The following is a 17,962-nucleotide window of genomic DNA, read 5'->3' on the forward strand; positions in this document are numbered from 1 at the left end:
ACTCTTAAAAAAAAAAAAAAAAAACTTGTTTCAAAATGTTGTCAAACCTTATGTAGAGAAATTTTGAGTTTTCCTAATGCTTTTTTTGGTATAGATTCGGCATTGTTTAAAATATTTGTAGTATTCATAATAAAGACTAATTTGTTGCTGCTCCTATGCATTCTCAAGAATGTTAGCGTTGAATACTTAGCAGTAAATATGTTAAAAACTTAGGATTTTGATCTAGAAATGTGTAGACGGTATGAAGTGAGAAAGGTTCAGACTCAAAACAGGAAATTTTGTTAGAAACGTTTCGGAATGAAACTCTTTTAAAACCTGCTTTCCAGTCTATAAAATTATTAACTCAGAATTGGGATCAGAGGTTAGTTTTGATGTTATGGTTTTGTTTTCTTTGCAACTGACTTTCAAATATTTACTTAAGATTCTCAGAAAAAGGGGAAAAGCTGGGAAAACCACACACCAGTGATCTCCTGTTTAACACAATAATGCTATAATTGGGGGGGTTCTATGAATTCAGATATGCAGATGATGGACTGGATTTGAAATTTCATCGTTTCAGGTATTTCTTTTTGGTTTGCTACAGTAAAAACAAAGAATTTAGGGCTGGTGTACAAAACCATAACATCAAAAAAATGTGTCTCAAATACATCTGGTGCCAACTGAAACCCAGGCACAAAGTAAATAGCTGCATTGTCTTATTTCTCATCACTGCCACCAATGTATCACTGAGGCCGCTGTGTTGTTCGTGCAGGGGATTGCATGCCTGATGACAGCTTTCTGGAAGATGCCATCTTCTCCAGAGGCTTCTTCCCGTCTGTACGAGACTTGCTACTTACATCAGAAGTGGAAGACTTGGACTTTCCGAGTAGAGCGCGACTAAGGGAGCTGGGGGGCTTGGAAGACTCCTGCTTGTCTGAGTTTGACTCACCTCCAAGGGTTTCTTTAGAGGCTTTCAGAGACCCTGCATCTCCAGTCTTTTGATCATCGCCGACTGTCTCCTTAACTTGTCCGTTCTGCTTGCACGTCCTCTCCGAAGCCTTTTTGGTCAGCATGGCGCTTTTCCCTAAATCGGCCGACCGGCGACTCTCCCTTTGTCGGAGGGCACTTTTGAAGAAAGACAACCCCTTTTCCTCGCATTTGCCGCCACGCTGCAGGTCTCTGGTGGACACACTGGGTGAGCGCAGGCTAGTGACTGAGGAACTGCTGCTGGAACTCCTGACGGACCTCTTCTCCAGCCGACTGCTGTCCCCGTTCTTGGGCAGTGAGGATCGGGCCACGCAGCTGCTTCGGTGGCTGTCAACTAGCGGGCTGGTGTGCATAGAATCTCTGCTGAAACTCCTTTCGATCAGTCGTTTCCGGCTGCTTGCGGAGGCTTTGTCAGCGACGCTGGAGTTCTTCTTCGCCGTCGGAGAGGGAGAGGCTGAGGACTGAGGTGTGGAGCGGAGGTAAGGTTTATGTTGTGGAGTCGCCTCAGGAGTCTGAGTCAAGTTCTTTGTTTTAGAGGGAGTTCCGATGGGCGTTGAAGTGCTTTTCTTAGTGTTTCCAGTCTTCTCCTTAGTGCTGCTCAGCTTCTTGCCTTTTGCGGATGTGCTGGAAGACGCGTCTGAGGTCGGGTTCTTATTGATTGAGCACAGGCGTTTTTTGGAGGTCTTCTCTTGCTCTGCCTTGCTGGAGCTCTTGATGGAGCCCGTGCTTTCGGACTTCAAGGTAAACCCTCCGATGCTACTTTTCCGTTTCTGCTCTTTGGAGGGGGTTGCTTGGGTCGCTTGCATGTTTTGGTCTATAGCTGTGATCTCGTTGTTGTTTTCAGCGGAGTCGTTTTTGTTGCTCTTCTTTTCCACCGGAGTGGGAGCCCGGCAGTACATCATGTCCAGGAACCTTTTGTTGTTGTCCTCACCAAAGCTGCTCTCCATCATAGACGAAGGAGTCCTGCTGCCAAAGTACCGCTCGTGCCTACTGTAGCTGCCAAAACAGGACGTGGAGACCTTGTCGTCGCCTGCCTCTCCTATCCTCTCCAGGGGTGGGGAGCATCGAGAGTCCAGGGAGAAGCGTGAGGGTGAGTTGGACCTCATTTGCAGCTTGGCAGACAGAGACCAAGAGGGCTTTATTCCGCTGTCGCTGAAGGCCAAAGGGCTGGCGATGGATGACCTCGAAGACAAGCTCTGCCGCTGGATGCTTCTCACAAAGGGCCGAACAGAAAATCCTCCTAAAAACAGTAAACTCTTTAGACTTTTTTTTTATCATTCAAGGAAAGAAACAACAGAAATACAAGTAGTTTAAATTAACTTAGTGGATATTAAAGTAATAATGGGGATAACTGAAGTAGGACAAAATTATAAAAAATTTACTAATTTAAGTACTCAATCCCCTCGGCTTTTTCCCTCTTTTGTTACATTCCAATGTGTAAATTAAATGCTTTATTTATTTTATTTTCTGTGAAGGATCTGAACATAATAGTCGTAGATGGTGAAGTAAAATGAGATCTGGCTTGTGCTATGAAGCCCCTAAATGACCCAGGTGCAACTAATAACATTCAAGTCACATAATCAGTTCAATGAAGCCCACCTGTGTCTTATCTAAGGCTACGTTCACACTGCAGCCTGAAGTGACCCAATTCCGATTTTTTTGCCCATATGCGACCTGTATCTGATCTTTTTATGACAGTCTGAACGTCACAGATCAGATATTTTCAAATGCGACCCAGGCCACTTGGATATGTGGTCCGATACGTATCTGATCTTTTCAAATGCGACCTGTGTCTGTACGGCCGGGTCGCATTAATCCGACCTGTACGTCACCGATACTCGACAAACGTCACTATTCTGCGTCCTGCTATGCAGAAACGGGAAGAATGACGACACCCATAGCGGACTACAATGAGAAGAGCAGTCAATGGAGGGAAAGCTCTGGTTAGAAAAGAAATTAATGACCGAAAAATGCGCGCCAGCATTATAATCCCTGTTTACTTCCGCAAACACTGAGGACGCTCGCTACGTGTGACGTCATCGCGTCCTCGAGTGCGCATGCGGGACACTTAGGTTGAACGCATTCAGTTCACACAGGAGATCAGTCAGCCTCGATCTGACTGAGAAGCTTTGGTTAGATCGCTCTCTACAAGCGAAAGCCATCCAACATGAAGGAGTTGGAGCAGTTTGGCTTTGAGGAACGGGCAAAAATTTCAGCGGCAACATGTGACGAGCTCAGAGAAACTCGTCCAAAGTGACTTGAAGCTGTACTTGCAGCAAAAGGTTCCTCTACAAATTACTGATTTTATGGTGGTAAACAGTTATGTAGTTTTTTGGGGTTTGTTTGAAAAAAAAAAATAAAAATCAAATAGTGAGGTTTTATAAATGATGGTAATGAAGTTTATGTTTTTTGGAGATATTTGTAAAACCCTACTATAAAAGCTTTTTTGCTGTTTGTTTTTTTTTACACAAAAAGTGTATTTTAACGACATATATATATGTGATAAAACTGATGTCTGCATTTAGCCGATACAGCCACACCACTGGAGTCTGTGAGAATATATCTCACTTAAGACTGTCTGTTGTAGGGTAATATTAGGTAAAAAATAGAATTAATGTTTGGTAAATATTGAGATAATGATATGGATTACGACTACCACCATATGTTCCTTTCTTCTCTGTTTCTCCTCCAGCATGTGAGTCCGACCAATCGGCCAGATTAATTACCTTTGAATGGTCAGGCACCAGCATATATGTTAAACTTTTACATCTATATATCCCTGCTAGGGACATGCAGAAGGGCTACAGACCAACGGCTGCTAGCTGTGCCACATACAAGGCTGAAAACTAAAGGTGTCAGGCCCTTCTCAGCAGTAGCCCCCGCACTATTGAATGGTTTCCTGTTTAGTTGGAGTGTGGTGGACTCTTTTTTAAAATGCTGAAAACTATTTTTTTTATAACTGGCTTTAATTAGTTATTCTGATGTACTGATATTTAATGTTTTGTTTTTATCTGTAAAGCTCTTTGTGAGCCATGTCCTGAACTGTGCTATATAAAGTTTTACTTAATAATTTACTATCAAGCCAACAAAGAACTAAACACCAAAAGGCAGGTGCGCACTGTTATAGTCATTGTAAATCAAAACTCTTTTTTTTTTATTAATTATTGCTCCGCAACAATAATATTTTGTTTTCTCAGAAATGCACATACAGTTTGACAGATGGAATTACAAGTGGTTAATAAAAACCTGAAGTACCATATTTAATGGCAAACCCCAAAACTAAGAATGCAAAATTAAATTATAGGTCAGAGGAACATACCTGAATAAAAAAAAACAAAAAACATTTTCCATGCAAACTCAAACAATGGGAATAAAGGTTGATTCTCACCATCATCCTCATTACGTTCTGCAGGAAACTCAACTGACTCAGCAAGCGAGGCCAGCGAGGTGCGTCTGGATGAAGCGCCAGAGGCCAAACTGGCAGGCCTGCTTCCAGGTAACCTGTTGATCCAGTGGTCACACAGTGATGAGCTGGTGGAGCCTGTGTAAAAGACAAGAAGGGATCAATCACAGATAAAGACATAAATGGAGATAAGAAAACACCAAAACTATAGAGACAAAACACCAAGGGCTCTTTATGGCTAGTTTGCATATAGACCGTTTGGAAAAGATACTGACCAGCAACAGAGCTGTTGGCAGACCAGGAAGGAATTACAGTTCTTCTCTGATAAAACAGTATATAGGCCGTCTGCTGACACACAGCATCGTCAGAGATTGGCGTCACCTCACTGTCGTCAAAGCAGTACCACTGACCATCAACAGAGTTCTTGCAGTAAGCTGCGAACACAAAGCAAGAATAAAACGAGCACAAATTAACAATCAAAAGCGTTCAATCAGCTCTTGAATACAAAGAGTTTAAAAATTCCTGCAAATGTATGCATTACCAGTGTAGTGGCCTCCGTGCATATTGCCATGATGGTTGCAAACAGCGTACAGGTCATATAGATAGTCATCAGGGTTTCTTCCAAGGCCGTAGGACCGCCTCCACGGCGACCAATGAGACGGTAAACTCCAGCTGCTCTGGCTTCTCTTGACCACATGTGGAGCCATGTCCATCCCTATCAGTGGGAACCTGACCATGTTCTGCATCTTCACCCTCCGGTCTCCTTCCTGAAGAGAGAAACAACCAAGATCAAGAAGCAGGTTACGGTTATAATCGCAGAGCAGAAAGAAACGTAAAACACTGAAATTCTCGTCTGTTACTCTCAAGTCAACTTCGAGTCAGAAATAAAAGATAAAATACATAGCCCAAGTTTTATGAGAGGATGGTCTTAATATAGGATGACAGACTTTGGTTTTCTTAGCATATGCCATTTGTAAAAGTCCACAGACTGGATCTGAGTGCTCCCTGAAATGATAGCAGCCACGTCAGGGGAGTCAATAACAAAATTATAAAACGTCTTACTGCATTAAACATGATAACAAACACACTGCGATGCAATATGTCCATTTAATGCATTCCCAGCGAGGTTCATAGCAAATAAATGGTTAGAAAAAATAACTCTTGCCCCTCATGTTTAAATTAACACTGACTTTAACATTCTGTAAAAGTAGCCTTACTCGTTTATTAAAGTCTTTAATAGTAACACAAACTTGGTTTGGTTATTATTGAATGGTGCAAATATGAAATATAAAGGGTTCTTTTCACATGAACGTATCCTCATATGACCTTCACTACAATCATTTTAATAATTGTGGTGCAAACAACTGCCTTAACATTAAATAATTCAAAAGAAGCAGAAATGCATATTTAAAAAAATTGTATTGAGCATCTCAATGACCAAGACGTTCAGCAACTGAGCGGCTAAATATCCAAGTAATGTGTACCTGAATACTATAACTAATAATCTCTGTAAATTACTTACAATTAAACCACATTTCCTGATTTTATTTACTCTTTACCTTTGCAATCTCCCCACCATGAGGCACTGTGAGCTTTATCACCTCAGCCACAAAAAAATACTGACCAGGTGTTATTTTTAAGAAAAAGAAATCTTTGTCATTGCAATTGTACATTCCCATGAAATTTTATCTTCGGCATTTAACCCATCCCCTAGGAAGCAGTGGTTACCACAGCGCCTGGGGAGCAATCTGGGGCTAAGGCTCTTGCTCAGACACTCACAGTGGCAGTCCATGGGGATCGAACTCGGTACTTGCAACCTTCTCAGGGTGTAAGCGCACTACTCTAACCACTAGCCCCCCCCCCCCCCCAACCAAAGGCAATTAGGCTACATTCCCAGATCAGATCTTTTTTTGTTCGATTGTTCACATAGTTTTGAAGAAGACTGCCAACACGCAGCATGCTGTATTTACGAAGCTACATTTGGATGTTCCAGATGTCAGCATGTGTGTTAAAATTTGAAGTAAATTGCTGGCGGACTAAGGACGATCCACAGTCCTTTGTGGTTGCAACACAATGATGTTGAGACATCAAATGTGATTCAATGTATTGTGTAGCTCTGCTCAAAAGTTTTAAATTAAAAAACTGGTGCATCTACCTACTACAATAACTTAAAAGTTAATTTCTATCAGAAATGCATATCCATATCCATATGACTTACTTTAAAAAGTAAGTCATATGGATTCATTATACACAGAGTGATTATGTTATTTAACATGTGACGTAAACTCTATAATCTATATCCAGAATAATTTAGAATATTCCATAGGACCAAAAAAAAAGGTTACAGCTTCTTCCCAAGTTTGTCAATTAACTGTTCAACGTATTAAACACTTGGTTGTGGCTCTTTTTGCATAAATTACTGCATCAATGCAGCATAGCATGGAGGCAAACATCCTGTAGTTTTGCTCAGGTTAATTTACAGCAGCCTTCAGCTCAACTGCATCATTGGCTCTGTTTCTCATTTATTTATTAATCTCTTGACCGCATATGGCGGACCGTTTTCCACTAAATTTTTTTTCTCCACCCCAACTTACCATCATTATACTTGAAAAGCCAGCTTCCTAATAAATTATCTTTGATGGCTTACCCTCCTGATGGAGGGTGTCAATGACTGCCAGACCACCATCACACCGGCAGCCTTTCCTATTGTGTGTATACCACACATAACATTTATGCAGTAAAAATCCTTTCCTATTAGTCTTCTAAACATTTAGATTTCCTGAGAAACTGAATTTTTGGTTTTCAATAGCCTAATCACCAATATTAAGAGAAATCAAGTATTTAAATATGTCTATTTGTAACTAATCTATATACACGGGTTTCATGTTTTGAAATAAATGACAGAAATAAATTATTTATTTAATGATTTTGTAATTCATTAAGATCTACCTATATGCTCCAAAGACAGTTTGAACGTTATTTAGAGACCAAATGAGCTGAACTACCTGTCTAAACCTCTTGAGATGCAGTATGAGCACATCCGGCAGCGTCCACAAGCTGAGCTTTATCCGTCCCTGCTGCAGCTGCTTGCAGTGGGGACAGCGCCAGGCGTCGTCTGGAGCCAGCTAAAATACACACACACACACACACACACACACACACACACACACACACACACACACACACACACACACACACACACACACACACACACAGAGTCCAAAAAGAAGAACAAATTTCAACCACACTGCTTTTTAAATAAGCTCCACACAGGATGAGGGCCACATTTCAACTATTTTCTCTACTGCCCTTGTGGAAAGAGCAGTTCAAGGCAAGTCAAACCACACAAATTCGAAACATAGCATTAGCAGTTACAGTTAAAATCCATGAAATGAATAGCTTTTGGATGCTTAAAGAAAACACTAAACTGTAACAAAACTGAACTGGAAACTACTGTGGGACAGGATATTTGACTTCTGGTGTGTACCTGCTCCTCCTTAGTGTAGAGCTGAAAGCACTGAGCGAGGGTGCAGGCCTGGGGCTGATGATGCTGCTGTCTGTGCAGATAGACGCTCTCAGCATCTGGAATATACTCCTCCTCGGTGTGGCCGAACAGACTGGGGAGGAGAAAACCAAAAGAAAAGAAATCAGTAACAGTTCGCACAACCGGGCAAGGCATGATAAAAATGAGTCCAAACAAATACCGCATTGTCTGGTCAATGTCATTAAAATGAGGATGCAGATCTATGCTGCGTTGCAGGTTAACGTCAACGAATGCGGCGGCAATTAGTTTGAGTTCATTACTTCCCCAGACTTAACTTCCAAGAAAAACCTCAGAGAGCCAAATTTAACAACCGTCAACAAAAGAAACCTGATCCAGAGAAATGTAAAAATAAAAATAAAAACAGTGTAAGTCTGACATGAGGAGGCATGTACATTAGTGATTCAGCACTGGCTGGCTGACATGACATAAAAACAGCAGATGTTTCTGATTGTGCAGGACGAAATTCTACATTGGCGTTTACAAAAAAAAGCCACACAGCCTCATGCCCAGGCACGTTCGTTCACACGCAGGTGAACACCCTCTCCTGCCAGAGAGCGCGCAGACTCGCAACATATTCTTGCCTGCTTTGGCAAAACTGTCCGCATTTTTTAAAGGGACTCAATTTCTGAGAATGGCCGCACTAAATGCTCCCGCAGAGTCTGGAGTACTGCGCGTCTACAGCGGGCCGTGCAAACATCAGTGGAATCTGTGTGGTCCAGTCGTCGGTAAACATCATCAGAGCGGCGAGCGTTATAGCAATGTATGCTCCAGTGACAGGTGGCATGCCAAAGTAGATATCCCTGACAGAATTTGGATCCCGTGCGTCGGAGCATGCATTCGGCGGGAAGAACGGATCCAATTTGTTGACTGCGCCTCATTTCCAACCATCTTGACGTGGAAGATCTCATCTTTCACTTTTGTGAAAAAGTGAAAGATGAGATCACTTCATTGTTCAGTTTACAACAGAAAAGGACACATCTATTGTTCTCATGTGGTATCCCACGTGATTATTTCAATATTTGCCTCATACGAGGTTGATCACTTCTGTGTTATCTCAACTCATATAAAAGACGTTCTCAACAAATAAATACGGTCATTTCCAGATGTCTGATAAAACAAATATTTGCTCTGAAAATTCAACTTCCTGAGTCCTTCACTGAAAGTTTTGTCAGTTTTATTCTTGTAAAACACATTTTTTGTTGCTACAGACCCATGCACATTAAAATATGAAAGAGATCCCACATCTAATAAAAAGAACACTGTTAATAAAGTTATGTCCAAATTGAGAGTTCTAGATTTAAAGTGAGTTACACTCAATTAAGAAATGGGAATGAAATACAGCAGGTACATTTGAAAATATAATAGAGACTGGCAAAGATAAATAAAATAAATGTGTAGAAACAGAAAGATATAAAGAGAGACAGAAAGATGGATATATAGCAATAACAGAGACAGAAGCAGGCTACTCACATAGAGCTCTATCTAAGGATATTAAGGAAAAGTGGAAAAAAAACTCCTTGCACCCCCTGCCAAAAAAGTCAGATGGGCTACCATGCGCCGCACCCCCAAGACAACATTAAAGGAGGAAACTCTGTAATACAACATTTACATTTTTTGGTCAGTATTAACTTGATAATTTCAACTGTTTTGTTTTAACTCACTAGTCCTTGGTCTCTTTGTCCCACTCAACCACAATCTTCACATGCGGGGGTCCACCTTGTCCACAGGACCTGTATGCTCTGCAATAAAAAGACCCTTTAACAGCCTGTCATTTTATATTCAATTGTAGATCATTATTTTCACAACTGGACATAAATGACTATAAAAATTGTCAACTCTCAGGTATAAACTAATTCTGACTTCAATACATAATTTCTACTTTTGTTTTGAAACTACCACATCTAAGATAGTGTGATGTTTCAGACTAACACTGTGCTTTCTATTCATTAATTGTTAATTATATCTTATTGAAAGATCTTTTAGTGTTATAACAGCAATATATTAAGAATTAACCCAACATGACCAGCAAAACAGTATACCGGTTACACTTGAATTACAAGCTTCACTCGTTTCATTGATGCAAAATCCTGTGGATTAACAGAACAAGCTAAACTGGCATCTCAACAATCTGATGCCTGTAGCCTGACTGAATAAGTTAAAACAATTACACTAAATTAGCGTGTCAACAGACGCAAATAAAAAGGGAACCGGTACAACCTTTTCTCAATTTATTTACAAAACCAGGGATTCATCACTTTTGTGTACCTTTGAATAAATACGGATGACATCACCAAGGTTCCTACACATTTTCTGTCAGAAATACATCCAATATTACATCCTATATCACTAATTGTCCAATACTTACTTTGTTCTTAAATTTGTGCCTTTCTGATCAGTTCTTTTCCTGTTGCTTTAGAACTTAACAATAGATTGGCTTGTTTTTCCATTACTGATCTAGCGTGTAACTGTCTATGCATTTTACTATTGTCACAGCCAAATATACCAATTGTGGGACAGTAAAGGTATTTATATGAGTTATCAGACCCCACAAATGTCCCCTATGTATATATAACGTATACATATACAGTTATAAGTATTAAATTGGAATATGCATTTCTAAGGGACTCGTTTATCAGACTAAGGGTACATAAAAATAAAAAACTACTAATAAGTCGGTATTAAACATCCTTTTTATTAGGCTTCCATTTCTGCATGAGAAATTTTGCTTTTTTACTGGTCTGGTGAATATTTTAATCTTATATGCTATATTTCTATCTGCTTGAGGTGGAAATAAAAATAATTAACATAAATAAAGACTTTAAAACATCATCAGTCTGTGTCTGTGTCTCTTAGTGAATTGAGTTACTAAAATAAATCAAAAAATTTTCTAATTTATTGAATATGACTGTAGTTAAAGTAGGAGGGGTTTAAACATCAACTATGTAGGAACCCTGGATTCATTTTTATTTACAAAATACTTTCTGGAAGGCTTATTTCTATAGCCAAATTATAAGCAGATATAAAGTATGCCTTAGCATCAAAATGAGGCTGAATTAATATGTGAAAACAAACTTTAGGTCACACGTCCAATCTATCAGTTTATGAAATATAACATTAACCATCAAAACTGACCTTTCAACTGTTGGGTGACACAGTGGTCTCTCATCTTGAGGAAGGAGGTAGGTAATACCAACAACGCCAACCACCCGGAGACTGAAAGGCCCAACCTACACAAAGAGGGACCTTGTTTTCAAATAATAAAATGCTCCGCTTTCATTATATTAGCCCTTTTAGGCTCACTTCTGTAACAACAGAGTGAATCCACAGGTAAAATGCTTAAAAATGATTACTAACATAGTCAGTAGATTATATACCATGCAAAAGGCAGCTCTTCTTACCTGAATGTAGACCCCGGGCCTCAAAAGATGCCGCATTTTCTCCAGGATCTCTTTTTGCAGAGCATCCCAAGTCACAGTGCGCTCCATGTACAGTACAAAAGGCAGGCCGAACCTAATGGAAAATAATGTACAGCTGTGGTTAGCCAAGGCCATTTGTTCATGAAATCTTTGGCTGAAATTACAAGGCATGGCATATTTCAGAGCAGTACCTTTTTGCTTGGTGGCCAGTGCATGCTCTGTTACACACCAGGAGAATGATCTTTTCTGGCCCGACGTTTTTATTCGGTGATCCGGTTACAGGAGTCATTGCCCCCTGCATGAACGATGGAGTCCTGCTGATTTCTGTCCCGTACTTCAAATTGTTGTGATTCAGGTTTGCCAGAAGGCTTCCTGTGACAAAAGAGGTATGCTCTGATGTTCCTGTGTCTGTCATGTACAAATAATAAAAAGAAAAAAGCAACAACAATCATACAATGGTTTAGAAAATTGCGTCCGCTTTACCTCTTTTTGTGCGTAGGTTTTCCAATTTGAAGGTCTCTGGTGTCTCAAAGGCAAAGATGGAATCGCTCTCTTGGATGACGTCAAGATCGTCGTCGTCATCACAAAACGAGCGATGAAAGCCGTCGTAATACATTTCCGTCAGAACAAACTTTAAAGGAAAGATGTATAAAATTTAGAAACCAAAAAAACCAGCTCACACACTGCCTCTGTTGTCAGCTACATTCAAGCTCAACTGGTTTTCCAGCAGTGTTAACAATAAGCCGTAGTGCCGATTTACACATTACTATCTGACTGCAGGTAGAAGCGGCTTTACAGACACTGACTACGCTGACACGTTGTTCCGGTAATACAGCTTCTCGGTGTCAGACCCTGAAAGGAGACAGGAATAGCACCTGGTCCGCTGGGATCTTGGTTTCACGTGACACAGCATCTCTGAGGCGATAGAGGGTACTTTTGAGGGGAACAGCGACTCCGATCCTCATGCAGTGAGAGTACTTCCCCTGGTAGACCACTGTCACGTACAAGGGCCTGACGAAAGGAAAATGGAAAATGTTAAATTAATAAAAATATCGTTATATGTATATTGCCTCTCAAATCCCCCCGTGGTTTAAAGCTAGAGGTAAAATAATGAAATAGGACTAATTTAGACACATCGGCATATTTTTAATGAAGTCTCACATAGTGACTGACATTCTCACTTCATGAATAAAACGTTTTCCCCTTAACGATCCACAAATTGTGTTTTAAAACTTTCTGATTTCTTCGCCACATTTTGTTTGTACACTTTAACGTGGCTGCTTTGTTTAATCTCATACATTTTTTGTTGATTATTGATCTAAGTTTAAGCTGATAACTGTAGTCAAGAAAATATGCTGGATGTGCTTAACAGCCATGTCCAGGTTTCTTCTTCTCTGCTCTACAACCCTTGTGGTCATTACGCCCCCAAGTCTTTTAAAATTTTTTTGCATTTCTCTGAACTTGCACTACTGTCTTTGTCAAATGTCTTAAGGAGATTTGCTCTTAAAACTCTAAACTTGTTGGCCGTTTCACTTGTTCACTCCTAATAAAAGACAGGAAGCTATAATTTAGAACAAGTGGAAAAAAAAAAAAAAAACAGTAAAATGCTCAATCCTAAACTACCAAAGCAGATCGTAAAGAGAAAAGATGGACTGCAGGTTGGCTGAAAAAGTATCCACAACCATTGGCATATTTCATGTTCTGTTGCCTCACAACCTGGAATTAAAATGGATTTTTTTTTTTTAGTTTGCATCTTTTTATTTACAGAATATGCCTACAACTTTGTTTCACAATAAGGAAATTATACATCTTCAACCAACAAATAGGACAAAACAACAGAAACCTTCAGTGTGTGTAACTGGACTTTGACTAGGCCATTCCAACACATTAAGCCATTGTCCTGCTGGAAGGTGAACCGCCGCCCCAGTCTCAAAAGCACAGACAGACTGGTTTTGCTCCACCCTGACCTGCCCTGATGCTGCAGCCTCTGGAGCCTTTCAAAAAGGTGTGTTTTTACTGACAGATCATGTGACACTTAGATTGCACACAGGTGGACTTCATTTCACTATTAATGGGACTTTTGATGTTAACTGGTTGCACCAGAACCATTTAGAGGCTTGTTAGCAAATGAGATGGCTCCGCGTGTCAATTTTCTGTTTTTGTGTCATCTCACTTTACTATTTTGTACAAATAAAAAAAAAAAAAACATTAAAACAACAGATGGAAATGTAAAAGAAGATTAAAAAAATCCAAGGGTGGGTGAATTTTTTTGCACTGAATGTAACAACATGCTCCAACTACTGTATGATTTTCCTCAGCTCTCTCTTCCCTCTGTGTTCACACTTTGATTTGTTTTTGTTTGATAGCTGAAGCACATGCTCCTTCCCAAACTGCCTGATGCTCCTTCCCCTTCAGCCCCACCGCCCTCCTGCCAAAACAGGTTACCTTCCTTCCCTCTTCAAACCACACACACCCACACTTCATTTTTCCTTCACACCCTTGTCAGCTTCTCAAAACGCATACATGTGCTTGCAAACACAGCGAGTTTGATCCAACGTCAAGAGTGGCCGTGCTTGGAAGACGTCGCCTGCGATGCATTTACTTGTGAGCAGTTTTAAAGAGCAAAACACAGCCGTGTCAAATGGTAATGTAACATGTAGGGACCCGTAAGCTGAGCGCTAGAAACGGGTAACACCCTGCTGTTCCATAACAGGTCGTTAAAGAGGGACTCACCGTGTGTGTGGCAGAGGGATTGGTAAGGAGATACAGAGGAAGGGATCAAAGGTGTTGCTTTGCTTTTGGCAATGTGGGCAAGTAAGCGAAGACCTGTAGGGACAAAAAACAAAACATTAACATAAATCTCTTAATGTGATTGAGAGATACAGCTGCTACACTCTAAAGGAATTGGGTTTACCTGTACTGTGCCTGAAACAGCTCCTGCACAAACGAGCCAGCAGAGAGGGGAGGAGAGGGCCCCTCTATGCTCTGGTCATCTTCTTCAATGGGAGGCTGGTGAGACAATAAGAAGGACTAAAATGACCTTTCATAAATACTCTTGTCAATCAGGTTCACAGGCTGTTTTGGAATCTATGCTGCATTCAAATGCTCTTTAAATTTCTTTCAATTCAGTGCAGTCCAAGGAGCAGCACAAGGTCAGGCAAGCTTAATTTGGCCAAACTACAAACAAAGTTAAGGGGAAAAAAGACTGAGATGATTGAAGATAACCAAGAACAATAACCCTCTGAGGGCTGAGAAATCTGGAGTAAAATCTCAAGTTTCTAAATTGAATTTTAGGCCTATCTCTGCCTTCCTATCCTTCTAATAGCTTCTCTATTCACCTTAATAGCTGGCCTGCTGTGTGGGTTGATGGTGTTGAGATCCTCGTGTACTCTGTCCAGCAACCAGAGCAGAAACTCTTGGGCGTCGTGCTGAGCGTTCCCTTTAAACTGTGTGGCATTTTTTGACACAGCGTTCTGTGAAAGATAAGATGATCCAACAATGAGAAAGGAAAAAAAAAATCCAACACAAACTCTGAATTATTAAGGCCTGCAGTTTAATTCAATTTAGTTTATGAGCAACATATTTCATGTCAGGGCACTCAACAACACGGACAGATCCACTTATATACAGATATAATCCAATCAATCCAAATATACACAGAGATCAAAACTTGATCATAACCCTCAGTGTGAATAGATTTGATCCTTGTCGTATTTATTTACGTTTCTTTTAGCTTTATTCCATATTAAAACAATATACAACAGCACATATCTCATCTTAATATCAACATGTGCAACAAATGTCTGCATGGAATGTAATATTTGCAAACTATTGAAACCAAACGATCCAATTTATCACTTTGCATGCAAATAGTGATGCACCAAACACCAGAGATTGAAAGTGGAACATCCCTCCTATCCTCCATCCTCAGCCAGTGCTGAATGAAAAATGATTTTTCTCCTCCCCGTTTATTAAACGTATAACCCTAAGAACCACTGTCATTTTCAATGGCATGTACTTTAATTCCCTGTTTCTTGAGTGTACCACAAATCCCAAATAAAAGGTTAGGGACATCTCTATTTGTTTACAAAGAAATAACCATACAAGCCATACTCTTTTAATTGAGATTTTTTCTATTAATTGAGAAAAAAAAGTAATAGGAATCAGAAGCACACTCTCTCCCCCACTCCCTAAAAAATAAATAAATAAATTGAGTACTGGCCAAAAAAAAAGCCTGATCGATGCATTTCTACCTAATATTCCACCTGTTAGACAAAGTCTCACTATAGTAGATATATTGACCCATAAAACTGATATCAATCCCCCAAGCTAAAGGTTGGAGGCATTGTAATAATATTAGATGAGAAAGACAGAAGGACTGTGATATCCCAAAATAATGTTTATATATTTATACGTAATGTTTGTACGTTGTGAGGGGCTGTAACCAAACTCAAATATGCCTTAGTGACAATATTGTGAGAATCCACTTTATTTGACACAGTGTGCCATTTGTTCACGTCTAATGCATGTTGGCGCTGTGACATCAATCTCCATTCGTTTTAGTTTGGGGTCTTACCTTGAAGTCCTTGCTGTGCTGAGGTGTGTACTCAAACGTCCACAGAGCCCGCACAAGCCCCGACAGCTGCTCCGTCACCTCTCCCTTGCCCAGAGGACCCTTCTTCTGCAGATGCACGCCGTTGGTTTTGGGCTTCTTCTCCTCCTCCTCCGGCTCCTCGCCTCTGTAGTGCTCCAGGACGAGGTACTCGGCGAAGAGCTCGGTGTTGCTCAGGCACTGCAGGATCGCGTTCATGAAGCAGGTGTTGCCGTGGTTTTTCAGACCCGACACCCCGGGCACTCTGTCGCCGGCCAGGAGCGCGCCCAGGTCCCCGTCCTCCATGGGGACGTCTTTGCTCCCGGGCTTGAAAGCGGAGAATCCCCCGTCATCCTTGTCGTCCTCGATTTGCACCTCGGATCCAAAGTGCGATAAGGCGGTGAGCGTCCGGAGGACTTTGCTCATAAAGCTGCCCACGGAGCGCACGGAGCCTCGTCGGAACAGCTTCTTGCTGAAGCTCGACTTCTTGTCCTTGGTTGCGGCTTTGCAGGACATGGTTTCCCCTCTTTCGCTCGGACAGACGGCGCTGCGCTGAACCAGGGTCAGCTCGCTGGCTGCCTGCTGCTACATCTCCGGACAACTGGTCTGCAGACAACTCCGAGTCTGTTAGCTAACCTTAACCGTGGGTCCTGGGAACATTTTTTCTGCCTGAGCGGTTTCCAACTACACAACTCACAACAGTTAATTACTTTTTTTGCTGTTTAAAAAATAAAAACTACAAGCAACCCAGACAATTAAAAAGCATATCACCTAGATATTACCCCCGGTTATTGCTCATTGTTGCAACTTGCAACAGAGTTACCTTGCTTTGCGGCTTTTTCTGCCTTGCAGCGGCGCATCAATTATGCTGAAGTATAAAATAACAGCAGCGTTAGCTAATTTAGCCAGGGCTAATGCTAGCTGCAACAACAACAACACGAACAGCCCAAACGGTGACAGTCTGTTTCGCTGGGGATGTTGTGGTCCAGTCGGAACGGGTATTCCGCCATGGCATGCAGCTAACGACGGTAAAATGTAGACTCCGTGCCGAAACTGAGTAACCTCACATTTTGTGCTCACTTGGAGACACATTCAGGCCAGACTGGAATTTTTTTTTTTTTTACTTCTTCTTCTGCATGTGAGCTGCGCATGTCACGGTTTACAATTCCAGAACAGCGCCACGCACTGGACTGGAGCGAGACCGACTTTTACTTAACGGTCGTTTAAATGGCAAAAATAAATAAATGAAAATAACATTTTCAAGAGTTACAATGCGGCAATCTACAACATCTTTTTCAACTCTGAAACAGTTTAAATAACTGCAATTTATTCTTAACAATCTGTAAAATAATGAGGAGCATTATTCAATCCATTAGGGACAGGATTTCTGATTTGTTCTTGAACAACACCATTCATCCACCCATCCATTGCCTTGCGCTCATCCAAGATTGTCTCTTTGGGGCAATGGTTCCAAGATCATGTTGTAATCCTTGTAGATCCGGACGGCAAACCCAAACTTTCTTCTCTTCACCTCGTTGGGGGGACCTCAAGAAATCCACAGGCCAGGAGGAAGTCATACTCCATCCAGCAAGTTGTGGGTCTTGCTGGACCCAGTATACATTCTAAAAGTATTAGAAATTGAGAAATAATATTTTTTTTAATTGTTATTTAAATTAATAATTTAAATTGTTATTCAAATTAATAATTTTCTCAACATTGCAAAATTACAATTGTGAGATGATTATTTATTTTTGCAACCGTAAACAACACAAACACTAATTCTAACCTGTACTGGGGCTTCCCAATATAACTTGATTTCACAGTTCTTCCTCTTCATCTTCTTTCGGCTTTGTCCATTTAGGGATCACCACAGCCAGTCATCTTTCTTCATCTAGCCCTATCTTCTGCCTCTTCTTCTCCCACACTAATTACCTTGGTGTCCTGTTTCACCCTACCATTAATCTCCTCTTTTTTTCATATTTTAGGCCTCCTGGCAGTTCCAGCCTCAGCATCTTCGGAGGGATAATGATGTAATCACTACC

The 17,962-nt window shown here is 40.9% G+C and overlaps 1 protein-coding gene across 1 annotated transcript; it reads right to left on the reverse strand.

Moving 5' to 3' along the window:
- Positions 1-499: 499 nt before the first annotated feature.
- usp31 (ubiquitin specific peptidase 31) lies at positions 500-17,032 on the reverse strand. The gene is made up of 16 exons (XM_012858113.3): positions 15,906-17,032; positions 14,668-14,802; positions 14,244-14,338; positions 14,063-14,155; positions 12,205-12,340; positions 11,813-11,960; positions 11,521-11,701; positions 11,312-11,423; positions 11,046-11,140; positions 9,575-9,652; positions 7,857-7,986; positions 7,375-7,494; positions 4,911-5,136; positions 4,645-4,803; positions 4,355-4,507; positions 500-2,206 (listed from the first exon to the last, which is right to left on the reverse strand). Exons 1-16 carry the CDS (start codon positions 16,434-16,436, stop codon positions 723-725), a joined length of 3,876 nt encoding a protein of 1,291 aa, XP_012713567.2. The 5' UTR covers positions 16,437-17,032; the 3' UTR covers positions 500-722.
- Positions 17,033-17,962: the final 930 nt, after the last annotated feature.

This window comes from Fundulus heteroclitus, chromosome 16 (genome assembly GCF_011125445.2).
Source record: "Fundulus heteroclitus isolate FHET01 chromosome 16, MU-UCD_Fhet_4.1, whole genome shotgun sequence".
NCBI lineage: Eukaryota > Metazoa > Chordata > Actinopteri > Cyprinodontiformes > Fundulidae > Fundulus > Fundulus heteroclitus.